General features: G+C 38.0%; 3 protein-coding genes across 3 annotated transcripts; 1 reads left to right on the top strand and 2 right to left on the bottom strand.

The window, feature by feature from the left end:
* Positions 1-7,938: 7,938 nt before the first annotated feature.
* LOZ57_006910 (uncharacterized protein) lies at positions 7,939-10,160 on the top strand (the record flags this gene model as incomplete). Its single annotated transcript, XM_049255925.1, has 3 exons — positions 7,939-8,329; positions 8,377-8,666; positions 8,718-10,160. 3 exons carry the CDS (start codon positions 7,939-7,941, stop codon positions 10,158-10,160), a joined length of 2,124 nt encoding a protein of 707 aa, XP_049105102.1.
* A 2,180-nt stretch (positions 10,161-12,340) lies between these two features.
* LOZ57_006909 (uncharacterized protein) lies at positions 12,341-13,041 on the bottom strand (the record flags this gene model as incomplete). The annotated part of the gene is made up of 2 exons (XM_049255924.1): positions 12,341-12,753; positions 12,816-13,041. 2 exons carry the CDS (start codon positions 13,039-13,041, stop codon positions 12,341-12,343), a joined length of 639 nt encoding a protein of 212 aa, XP_049105101.1.
* Positions 13,042-13,077: 36 nt separating this feature from the next.
* On the bottom strand, positions 13,078-13,419 carry LOZ57_006908 (uncharacterized protein; the record flags this gene model as incomplete). The annotated part of the gene is made up of 1 exon (XM_049255923.1): positions 13,078-13,419. A coding segment is annotated over one exon (342 nt), but the record flags the coding sequence as incomplete, so codon positions are not given.
* Between the last annotated feature and the right edge of the window lie 303 nt (positions 13,420-13,722).

Raw genomic sequence — 13,722 nt, 5'->3', positions numbered from 1 at the left:
TTTTACAGTCAGTTTAATTTAAATAAATATATTAATATATTGTATTTAAAAATATTACAATTATTAAGTTTCTGAATATTTAAACTTTGATGATGATCTTCATAAAATTTGTAATGAGCTGGAAGGCAGTGAGTGAGGTGGTGAGATAGGGCTTTACCCTAGCTTTTCTTATTTTTCATTGTTTCCTTCTGGCCATTCTGGTATGCCGTAGTATTGCTATATGTACAGTAAGAGAAAAACTCATCACTGATCTTCTGTGAAAGAAGATTAGTGTGGCTTTAAGTACTAGTGAGATTAGAACTATGCTAACTATTAAGATACTAGCTTCTAGAATAGATCTAGTCTACAGTGGGCATGACAGTTTTCATTTATTTCTTGCACTTTTAGTACTTGATCATATATTCAGTCATAGTTTACTATTAAGATTAACTGTATGTTGTTCTCTAGATTTCATTCTAGTTGAACATCATGTCTGATCTTCTATTGCATAGTAGATAGAAGAGTCTCATCATGATAAATGTCTTTATAATCTGATTAACAACTTGATGCATCTGCTGAATTTAATTTACTCAGGCAGTGCAATAATATGAAATTATATGCACTAAGTGCTTTCATTCATCTTGCTTGATATCTATTTAAGCTCTTGATCATTATAAAGAACTGTAGATTTACATAATTAGATAAAACATGCACTGATTTCTGACTTCTCTTCAGATAGTGTTTTTAGTGCTTAAATGCAGCTACTATAGCTAAAAGTTCTTTGTCATAAGTATTATAGTAGATTTTCACATCAATTAGCTTTCTACTTCAGAAAACAACTGAATGTCATAGTTCATCTTCTTAAAGTTAAGTAAAAATAGCTGCTACTGCATAATCAGACACATCTAACTCTAGTTGAATGCATCATGACATACAGTGATGAAATTCCACATCTGACTATAAGAGCAGCTTTCAGAATAGATGTTCTCATCCAAACTGAAACAGCAGTTGATGAACAACATTCTACTGACAGAGTTATGATCAGACAGCAGAGAAATCTGACAGAACATCTGTTCTTATCTGCCAAGAGTGTAAGAGAATGCTTGCACATTCCATCTACACCCAACAAGACACAAATGGTATCCAGCAACACTATATAAGTCAGAGCTGTCATCAGGTCAGAAAAGAAAAAAGAGATTGTGAGTCATCAATAGTAGAAATGATGATATCATTGATATGTCATTCTGTCAATCAAAATTGATAATGGTCTGAGATAATACTCTCTTGATAATTTAGAAAAGTGCTTCTGTGAAGAAACAGAAGTTGCTGTTCAGACAATATAGTAGAGAAGCTGTTCATGACTCTGTTCTTGAAACTGTTATATCACTTAATCTTTCATTTTGTGCTGTCAACAATCTTCATTTGTGTGGACTAATGAAACTTATTCATAAAGAAGCTGCTCAAGACATATCTCATCACACAAAACTCTGAAATCTTCTGACTGATAAGTACAATAAGATCATTAACACTACATTTCAAACTCTGAATTCTACAGCAAAGATGTTCTTTGCTGTTGATGCATGATCTAGCTCACACATGCTGGCCTTTCTTGAAATTGTTACATATTATATAACTGACAAGTGGATCTTTGAAGAAAGATTAGTTGGCTTTGAGTCAATGAAAGATTCAAATAATTAAGCCAACATGAGTGAGTGTTTCTACTCAGTTCTGAATACTCATATCATTACAGAGCAGCTCCTGTGTATAATGGCAGATAATGTCAGCAATAACAATATCTTATAATGGTCACTAAAGACAAAGCTCAGTCAACTAAATGGCTATGATTGAAATAGTGCATTGAGCTCTATTCCTTGCCTTGCCCATGTTCTACAACTGATGGTGAAGACATTGATAAATAGCTTGGATATTGAAAGTGACAATGAGAACACAGTTCCACAATTTAATAATGATCATATATTCAACAATGTTGGCATGGGAACATTTAAAGATACTCTTCAAAAGATAATGCTTCTTGATAATGCTTTAATGTTTATTCATCACTAATACTTGGCATGAACTCCATTCAGATCTGTCTGCTTGCAAATGCTGTCCAAGCATCCCCAGAACATTGACAGTTATTTCTTGAACTATAAAAAAAAAATGTGTGTTGAATATGATTGATGATGTAAAGATCAGATGGAATTCAACTTATCAGATGACTGTGTGTGCTCTTTTTCTCTGTCCATATCTGTCCCAATGGATTGAAAAAACAGAGAATCAAAAGATAAAGAGCCTGGCTCTGAATGACTTGAAGTGGAAACAGATGAAGTATGTTATATGTTTACTGTAATCATTTATGATTCTCATAAAGACACTGTCAACCACAAAAGGCCCAACTATTCACAGGACATTTCATATATACAATGGATTATTTGACCACTTAGATGACAGAGAGAAAGAGGAATTAAAAGAGTCAGAATCAAAAAACACTCTTGTTGCAGCTTGTCAGACAGCATCTAACAAGCTTGCTGTGTATTATTTCAAGACAGCTGATGAACATGAAAAGATCTACTCTGTTGCAGCAGTTCTGGACTCTTTCAAGTGAATCAATGCACTGAATTCAAGACATTGAAAGCAAGAAGAATGACAGAAGTATCAAAATCTCATTCTGACATTCTACAATGAGCATTATAAACAATATGAGATGTTAGTGTCAAGTTTATTAGACACAACAGAACAAATTGAGATACTGATTCCACAGAACACTGCACAATAATAATGCTGACAAACAGAGCAATCTAGAATCTGAACAGTGTCTTTTTTGATAGCTTCAGTAATGATGATACCAGTTCTAGTGATATTAGTGAATTTGAAAAATATCTTGAGGATCCAGTGACTGCACCACTTAAAGATGGTGGAATTCTAGAATCTAGATATGTGAAGAGAAATTGATCAACAATATTCAACAGTTGCTAGAATGGCACAAGACATATTGACTGTCCCTTTCCCTGAAGTAGATGTTGAGCAGAAGTTCAATTCAGATTGAGACATCTATTCATATTAATGTGATCATCTTGCAGAATCAACAGTAAAGCAAATAATGATTGTTAAACATACAGTGCATGAAATTTTGGAGAATGAGCAGATATCAGCATCACAATCAGATATGAACTGTTTGATTGACAATGATAAACAAGAATTCAATGATGATAATCAACTTTTGACATCAGAGAATGAGTTGACAATTACATATTACTTTGAATCAATTGCTCAGAGTGTGTCAAATAATTGGACAACAGATGTTAATCACAGATTATGAAAGAAGAGAAAGATACAGAAGAGATTGCAGAGAGATAAGCAGAAGTTGAGAATCAATCTTGATGTGTGAAAATATGCTTAAAGCATTATCTCAGACTGTTACTTATAATTATGTAATCTAGTTTCTAGGGATCAGAGATCTCTGTCTCTTCTCAGATAGTCTCAATTCTGTCTTGATTCCAGCATCATAGTAGCTAGTCTCAATTTATAGATTCCATGGGGTTTCTTAGTAAGTTCTGTTTCAACTTCTCTAGTCCCAATCCCAACTCAATTTTTCAATCTTGGTCCCATTTCCAGCCCTGTCCCTGAAGGTCAAGCCCTGTTCCCATCCCATTTAAAAAAAAAAAAAGTTGGGATGGGATCCCAGCCAGAAAATTTCAGTCTCAGTAGTCAGCCTAGTTCTCTATCTTTTATCTTCCCACAGACCTTTCAGCAATAAACACTGATGACATACTTATCACAGATAAGTTAGATACAATAATTAAACAATTAGCAATATTTAGTGAATGAACAGTAACACTCACTAAGTACAGAAATACTTGATACATCATGACCATAGATCAACATCTCAAATTCTTTCAATTCTTCTCTGAACAGTGAAAATTCAACATACTAAAGTCAGAGAAATGATGTCTAGTACTCCAAGCTCTCATTACATCAGTTATTAATATCTACTTCAAAGGACTCTTAGACAAAGTTTAAAACAATCATCAAAATCTATTATTGAGATCTATAAAATATGAACTCATTCACTTTTTCTATTAATTCTCTGAAAAATCCATCCAAATACAACCATCTACAGCAATAAAAACAGAAATCTGAATGGCTTTGAATGAAGATGATGTTATAACAACAGAAGAAATTCAAGAATGGCTTAAACTAAGTACTGATGAAAAAAGAGACTCATACATGAAATGTCAATTCATTCTAAATGTTCTTTCTATTCTATCTCTTCAATATCAACATATTTTACATAACAATAAACACAATTTCACACTGTTAGATACATTTAAATACTATGACTGAAATCAGAAGTGAAATCAGAAAGAGACAACAGAAAGTAAATTTTAATAATAATTTACAGATTGAAGTCTCTATCACTGTATTTTAAGAGAAACAGATGAGTCAGACTATAATTTCAGAAGCTATAGCTGAAACTTCTTCAATGAGTAATTAAGAAGCATTATTAGCATAAGTTGAACACTTAATTAATGCTTTAAATGAGTCAATGAACATTGACACTTTAGAGAAAGTAATTTTAAGAGAACAGACATCAAAAGCTATTATTTTAAAGTAAAAGAACATTACAATTCAGAATCTTCTTCATGATATAGATTAAATCATCATGAAGTTTGAGACAAAGCTCAATCTCATTAAGAAAAAATAAAAAATTCAGAAATTGGAAAATTTTATTAATAATAATTCTTCATCAGAGAAAATGTCTTTCTTCAATCTGACACTTAGAATATAATCAATTTCTTCAGAATTATTTACAGAGAACATCATTGACACAACAGACATATAAATAATGATATAAGAAGCATAAATAGAGAACTCTTTTGACATTAGTAGCATAAAAGACAGAAATTCTCTGCACACTTTAATATAAAAGATGAACAAAAGATTCATTGCTCAGAATCTTAAGAATTTAGAAGAGTTTATCATCATCTCTAAAATCTTTCATTTTTATTAAGAGAAATACTTCAAAAACAATGATAAACACAAGATGTTGAAAGTCATTCAACACTTTAAATTAAAGTTATTGATTAAATGATCACATAACTTTAAGAACTCTGAGAAATGAATTTCATGAAAAGACTTAAAAGTATGATTAAAACATCAAATTGTGAATCCAGAACATGCTCTGAGAAATGCAGAATGTGAATACTTAACACTGATGCAGAAAGAAAATTAAAAGATGCATGACTTTGTCATGCAATTGAAAATTCTGAAATGCAGACTGAAACATAAATATAATGAACATCAAAAAAAGTCACATCTATATTTAAAGATGCTCAGTGAAGTACATGCAGAATATAATAAATATGTAGATAATTTTAATGCACTTAACTATAACACACTGATACAAAGACTTATTACTGCAGAGAGAAACATCTCAGAAAAACATAAGAAATTAAATTTCAAAACATTTTCTTTATTCTTCTTTTATCTGAAAGATAGTAGAAAATCCTACTATAAAGAAAAGAAAAAGAGTAAATCATAAAACAACAAAATAGATTAAAACTTAGAGTTTGATAACTTCTTAGTGAATAAAAGCAATGAAAAGTGTAAGTTTGACAATAAATTGTTATCATATTGTACTTTTCACAAATAAAAAGAGCATGCAATCAAAGATTGTTTAATTCTAAAGAAACAAAAACTGACAGACACTATGTCAAAAAATAAGTAAAAGAGTTCATTAACATTACAATGACTTTAAATTTATATAAAAAGCAGTAAAGTCTCATGTTTTTTCTGATCAAAATACAGATTCAATCAGCAATGAAGAAAGAAACAGTTCTGATCTTAATAGATTCAGAAGCAGAAGTAAATTTCATTGACTGATATCAAGTTAAATTAAAAGAACTGATTAATGATGAAAAACTCTTTAAATTAGTTAAAGCAATTAATGAATATAAAATACACATCTATGAAATTTATTATGTCACTGTAAGCAGAATCAACAATAATGAAATTACACAATTAATGAGTCAAGAGTTTAAAAGTATTGATCTAATCAATTATAATATGATTCTAGACTACTCTTGACATAAAGAAATCAACTTAATGATCAATTGACAGAAGAATAACTGAACATACTGATAAAACATCTCTGAAGATTTTTAAGAATCAGAAATTATCTCAGTTAAAGAAGCTATAACAGAACTTATTACAAAGACTTAAACTTATATGATCTCAATTGATGAAATTCTCATCAAAAATAATGATCAAGAAATCAGTACACTCAATAATAGTAATATTACAGATTTTATGTCAGAACTTACTGACTATATTTCACTATCTACACAAAACACTTTTAAGAATAACACTATTATCACAATCAATGATGCAAACATTGCAAACTCTGCATTAATTTTATCTGACTATATTACATCATATGCACATATCTTTTTTAAAGAAAACACTGTCAATTCATTCAGATCATTAAATATTAAATATGTTATAGATCTGAAAAAGAGAAAGAAATCATAATTTATATAACTTGTGCTCTTTCCAGACACTCTTGACTTGAAATACAAGCAGCATCATCAACTCAAGTGAGCTCTGAACTGACATAGACACTGTTCTAAGAGAAAAGCTAGACATGTATGTTGACATATTAAAGTTCTACAACATTTTCTTTGAATATATCTCAGAGCTGCAGACAAATGCACAGACAGTTTTTGAGAGATGCAAGAAGAGAGAGAAACTGCTCTTTCATAACAGAAATGACTGAAGAAGATGACTCAAGAGTGTAAAGCAGACATCTATGCTTGTCTAACTGTTAAAGACTATTAATAAAATAAAATAGTTTTTTGAGAAACATACATCTAATGAGAGAATTTAAAGACAGTTTCTGACACAGTCTCATAAGTTGCTAACAGACTCTACAGCTAAGTGAATGCTGAATATTGACTTCATAAATGACATTAAATCTCACAAAAAATGATTAGTATATCTGATTATAGATTCTCATCTCTAATGAGCTAAAGAACAATTTAGACTATAAAACTCAGTTCAGACAGAACATGAACAGATATATAAAAGAGATGCTGATCATATAGAGCTCTCATCTCTTTATGTCAGACTTTATACTCTGCAGATTATTTATGAGACTGTGACACTTTAACTATCTAAAAGAAATTGCATCTAAGTAATTTAACATTCATAAAAAGAATCTTTAATTTATCTCAGTCATGCTCAGATATTTGCTGATAAGTAAGAAGCAGCTTGAATTCAATTTAATAATTGTCACTGTCAATGACTCATGCTACATTAAGATAAAGCAGAATGACAGAGAGAAGTATTTAATCATTGATGAAAAGATTAAATGTGTGAGATACATTTCTGAGAGAGTGATGATATACTAAAAGATGCACTATGACAGAGATAAGTTCTGAGTGATGGTTATGATTAAAAATTTATGACAGTACTCTGAGCATGATAAGAAGAGAGAGTTACTACATAAAATGATAGAGAAGAGAATGATCAACATTACATGCTACTATCATCATAAAACTGTTCAGATGCAGAGTAGAAATAATGACATCTACAATAATGTGAGAAGAGAACTGAACATCACAGTGATAAGCAACTACAATTAAGCTGATTTCAGATCTTCACTAAGCAGAAATAAGTCTTACAAGAGAAAGAGTAATAGAGTCATTAGTCAGAAATGCTTCTTTATGTATGTTAAATCATCACTGTCATTTAGTAAATGTCAGCAGTCTCAATCTTCATTCGTCTTAAATCATATTTATTATTATGTTGTTGTTAAGAATTATGATAAGTCAATCTACATAATGAGCTCAAGAGTTGTCTTGCTGACAGCACTGAAAGAATGCATCAAAGAATATCAGTCACTTCATAAACATACTGACATGCTCCAGAGAGACATCTCCCTCAACAACCTCATGATCAATGAGAATAAGAATAGTGCATCCTACAAGGCATTCATTATCAATCTGGACCTTGCCATCTGACATTGGCCACATTCGTTTTCGACAGGATTCGGGTGTGAGTAGCAACAAGTTACAACGACTACAGAGGATAATTACCCGGGAAGGCTGCCGTCGCCTGGACGCTCAGAACCATGTCCCATGCCTGATCTCTCGTCAAGCCCTGGATAACTCGCTGCGACACGCAGCGACCAGCTCTGCCGAGTTACTGACGAACGAACCTGAGCGGTACCCCTGGCTTCAGTTTCCAGGCAATGAACTGCTCTGTCTGCATGGACGGCATCGGATCGAAGCCGGCCGGCAGGCCCTGCCTCCCTGCGATCGGTGGTGGACAGTGGATTTATACTTAGACGGTAAGCCGGCCCTCCTATGCGGAGATACGGGACTAAGTGTTTCGTAGACATAGGGCTTGAGTTGCAGGCAACACTTGCCGAAGAGTATTCCAACGAAATAGCACCCGGTGACGGCGAGATATACCGGAAGATAGAACGTTACAAGGCTGAGGGGAATGTGCAGTCCCTGGAAAGGTGGGAGTCGCGCCTCTCAGAGACCAAACTCACTAGGCTGAAACAGCTATCGAAGCATGAAAGACTGAGTGCGGCCTTTAACCGACTGCTTCCAGTTCCAGGGCTTTGGGGTGGAATGAGGCTCGGCGGCCTGGGGCCAGTATTTTCCGCTAAATGCGACGAGGTAGGGCTCTCTACTATGATCTAGCCTCTTTCTCTAACCTCACATGGACAGGAGATCATAAATTACTTAACCTATGTGTGGGTGTTCTGGTCCTCGCTTGTAGACAATGATCAATCCGCAATGGGGAAAATAGACCAGCATACCGTTGAAACCATACAGCTTACGGCTCCTGGCGCCTGTACAACCGACTCCAGGAAGGTGCATGGCCTCATTATTAGCGGGGAGGTATTCCGCAACTTCAGTAGCCGCGAGCGGGAGGCAATCTGGGGGAAACTAGAAGAGTTTGACGGTCTAATCCCATCACTATTTTCCTTTTTCGAGGACTTCAAGTATCTGGTCGCGTGCTTGCGCTGCATACGGCCGATTCTCACACTAACTAAAGCCTTCCGCACCGTCAAGCAGGCAATGGAGCACATGTTCAAAGATACCCACCAGAATAAGAACGTGTGTAAGATTCAGACGATGGAGGGCAGATTCAGGACAACGTCTGAGAGTTTTGAGTGCCGTTTCGAGCTGGGGTACCGGCAAGTCTGGCTCTACGCAATGCGCCACTACCCTGAAGCCGGAAAAGGTGCTGGGGGGGATACTTGCCTCGCCGACTCCGTGGGCAAGGACGCGGATGAAGCTACACTACACAACATGGCGGCCCTTGCGTGTGACCTTGGCTTCGAGTCCCCCCAGATAAAAACATTGCTCGAGAGCCACCCCGACAGGCTCATCGCCCGGAACGCCCTGCTCAAAGCTCGAAAACCGGGCCAATACCGATACCCCCCAGAAAAGTTCGACAACCTAGTTGATCAGATCACTCAGTTTTTTCGGGAAGCACAAACCTGCGAGGCCCAAGCATCCAATAAGCCGGTCGCCGATAGCGTTAATAAAGTTAAGGCTCGATGCGGGCAGCCTACAGCAAGATGCCAGAAACAAGATAGCCCGTATCTCTTTCTTGATTATCTTCATACTGGTAAAGAGAATATGGCCGAGTCTGTCACAGGCCTGTTTGTCCGACGCTGCGTATATCTTGCGTTCTTTGGAAAGGTTTCCCAACCCACTGCAAGTGGGCTAGAGGAGCCTGCCACAAGCGATATTCTAGATATCCCGCCATTATCAGCCAAAGAGAATGCTTCCATGAGTGAAGCCTGTTGGGGTAAACAGCGGGATTCAGATACGGCGGATGAGAGCGGCCGCGAGGCAGAGTGCTGGAAGCGCGCGAGCCAAGATATACAAGCAAAGAAAAGAGAGCGCCGGGAACAGCGCCAAAGAAGAAAAAAGAGACGGGAAAAAGCAAGGCTGTTGCGGAAACGGGCTGTCGAAGGGGGGCTGTTCGTTGAGGCTGATAATTCCGAGACAGAGCGGGCCGGAGAGCATAAGATACAATTAAAACCCGGGAATCAGCACCAATCTGATAACATGGCACGGGGTGACCAAGAGCCTAGACATGGCCGTGGCGGTAACCGAAAGATGGGTTTCTTAGAGTCGCTCTGCTCCTGGCGCTAAACGGTTCTGATTGTAAATTTATTCCTATTCATTGTTATCTACTTTTTCTCGTATTTACTGCCTGCATATAGTACATATACTGTGTAAAATACTTGTCAATTTACTAAGTCCCAGCCTTCAGAAATTCTCCGAAGAGTAAACTTGTGAAAGAGTGAATGTGTAAAGTATGGACTAGATACAACACCAGGGATATAAAAGCGTAAAGGCGCACTCCGCAAGCCACGGCATTAGGCTCTGGTTGGAGGTAGCCCGGCAGGGGAAACTCCCTTAAATCTGCCTACATCACAGCTCTTTGTGCCTGGGGACGGCCCTCCCGTAGAAACTAGACCAACGGTAGGGAGAGCCCTGCCTGGTGGTGGTGTAATGGAAAGTGAGAGCAAGTGTCTCCGCAGAGCGGCACGCGGCGAACGGCGTCGCAGGAAAGAAGAGAAACAAAGACGCGGCGCAGCGATGGAGAATGCTCCTACATGCGGGACGGCGGGCGATGATATCCAACCATCCCTTGGGTATGCTCCTCCACAGGAAGATATGAATGACTTTGGCACCGGCGCGCCGGATTCAATGCAGCTGACTCAGTACTATGTGGTCGGGGTGCGTTATGAGAGTTCCAACCTCTGTGGCTTTTTAAAAGCCAGGGAAACCCGGCAATTCTACATTTCCTAGCTGAACGTTATATCAATCCTAAGATACGGAGTAGATGTTCAAGCTTAGCGTTAGAAGTATCCTCGAACCTCGCAAGCGGCCCATTCGCCGGGGTGATTTGGCATTTCATCAGGAAACGGCATTTCCAATCTTTGGCTTTGCCGCTGATCACTCGCGAGGTGTTAACTGGGGCGTGGTAGGGCTGTTCTTGTTAGATATTTAAAGAATAACTTGAATCTCCGGCTTGGCCTTATTTTGGCCCCCAATCTGAGCAGGGTTTCTACGCCCTTCGCGCTTCGCACTTCGCACTGCAACTCCACCAGGTACATCCCTGCATTATTACTCACAGAGTCAAATGAATATCTGGATTTCTCCCCAACTCTAGTATGAGAATATGGCTGCTTTATCAAAATGCAGCTCCGTGAATAACGCAGAGCTGGGGACCCCAGTAAAGACGGCAGGGCTATCCAATAAAATTATTGTTTTATATAAGACATACTCCACAACACTCGTTTATTCTTTCCTATGTTAATGCCACACCATTAACCAATGGTAATGGCTTCTTTAAGACAACATTGAGTTGGCTTCGGCCATTGCGGCTGTTGGGTTTGCTGGTGTGTTTACGGGTCTCGACGGGGTAGATAGTGCGAATCTTAAAGCTAGTGGTGGGGAGCTGGAGGGCCCTGGCGATGCGCTGTCTTTCTGTGCCAACGGTGGCATAAGTGAGTGGGAAGTATGTACGGTGGGGTGATACGCAAACGCTCTCCTTCGTGAACAGTATCAAGGAAGAATGGGGTCCGTGCTTAGTTTAAAAAGATGGCTGATGAACATCAGAGGGTGAGGTTAGTTAAACTGAGATAGTTCTATATCTTCCCGCTTGGTCGCCCTAAGCGCCCCTATATAGTTATTTTTAGCCAAAGATGACGAGGCACTTTAATGATAAGCCAAAAATCAAAAGTCTCTGTGGAGCAAAATGAGAATGCTCGGTGAGTGGAACAACATATTTCCGTATACTGATCACGATTATTCCGATTACGACTTGGCTGCTTTTTCACGTCCCTGTGCCCGTGTTCTCGACTCTCGACAGACCCTGGGAGTGGGAGCCTAGCAAGGTGAAAAAAATAGATATGAAAAGAATTCAATGCTTTACTACTTGATGGCTATGTATAAAGGGTTAAAGGCCTAATTTGGGAAAGACTTGTCGCTAGCACTGTTGGCTCGGGTTCTTGCTCTTTTAGTATGTTTATTTGAATGAAGCCTGAGGATCCTCGACGCTATATTATTAGGCTGTGCAAACACACAGCATCGTGGAACTCAGCTTCATCAGATGTAGCTGATGTATTAGAGTCATCTAAAGTGACAGCAGAAGTCGCCTCATATTTAGATGAGAGAAGTTTAGTTTGAGGTTGCCGTCAATAATTGGCAAGACAGACATTGTTATAGGTTGGTTTCTCTTTAGATGCTGTTAACTAAAAGGGGCGTGCAAGCTAGGCAGATCTAGACTGTCTTTATACTCTATTGCTGCAGAAGAGACATTATCAGATGCCCTTAGACAAAACAAAATAAAGCCAGGGGTGGTAGTATGTCTCATCGTGAACGGGATCCATAATAAGTGGTAGATATTTTGTCCTCCATTCTTCTTGGAGAGCATCACTGAAGTGTTCTGGGTTCAGTCTCACCCGTTTGGCCTTGCAATACTCCCAGTACGCAGGATACCACCCAGCCTGGCCCCAGTCAATAATTGCTGCCACTTTTGGATTTGGTCCTAGGGATAGGAGGATATTGGGTGCAACAAGGTCAGAATGTGTGAATATAATTGGCACATCAGTACTAATTTCAATACCACAAGCATCTTGAAACTGTTTAACCGCTTTAACACCTTGAAATGGCCCTGTAAGTTCTGGACGATGTGCAACGAATATGTCATTAAGTGGTTGCTTGCCCTGGCTACCTATAATATAGGTATTTTAGATTAGATGTGTTTAAATATTATATCTAGAAAAATTTACTTACCGATATAGTAATCATGTGTATCTTGCTTCAAAGACCTCCATGCCTCCACCATATACCTAAGTTCCTTACAGATTGTCCATCTCTCATGGTCGTTCATATCTCTCCATCTCTCCTGTAGAGTCTCGCCCTCAATCAAGGACATGTAGATAAACCGTTGACCCCCATCCTCCGCCCAACCAAAGACTTCGGGGACAGGTACTCGGCCTTGCAATTTCTCGCGTACCATTATCTGAGTCTGAGCTTCGACAATAGTTACATCAGCTCAATACTTGACAAACAGTCCTAGTGACGGGATCCTAAGAGGTTGTGGGCGATTGAAGTTTGTGGCGAGGACGTTGTCCGACTTCTGGTTGATAGCCCTAATATCGGCTGGCGTTGGAAGTGTAGGCGCCCGTTTCTCCTTGAAGAAGCTGGAGTTGGGAAAGGTCTTCATGTGGCTAGAAGAACAGGAGTGATCGGAGCCGGTATCTAGTTTCGATGTATCCGTGGTTGACTTTGGATGAGGAAGCAATAGAGGCAGTAAGCTATCGGGCTGCATCTGGGAATGTGTTTGGGGAGAGGGTGTAGGCACAGGCTTCGTTCGTTCACCATTTCGAGGTTGCAGCTAACAAGACCAGGTGAGGCAGCAGCTAGTTAAGTTAGTGTCAGTTTTTGTATTAGTCAGCTCTCGCTACATCTCGCTTGGCTATCAGGCCTCTACGGCATACCAGAATGGCCAGAAGGAAACAATGAAAAATAAGAAAAGCTAGGGTAAAGCCCTATCTCACTGCCTCACTCACCGCCTTCCAGCTCATTACAAATTTTATGAAGATCATCATCAAAGTTTAAATATTCAGAAACTTAATAATTGTAATATTTTTAAATACAATATATTAATATATTTATTTAAATTAAACTGACTGTAAAA

This window comes from Ophidiomyces ophidiicola, assembly GCF_022830035.1.
Source record: "Ophidiomyces ophidiicola strain CBS 122913 chromosome Unknown scaffold_83, whole genome shotgun sequence".
NCBI lineage: Eukaryota > Fungi > Ascomycota > Eurotiomycetes > Onygenales > Onygenaceae > Ophidiomyces > Ophidiomyces ophidiicola.
The sequence above is the reverse complement of the archived record's forward strand: the minus strand, read 5'-3'. Positions and strand labels throughout refer to the sequence as shown.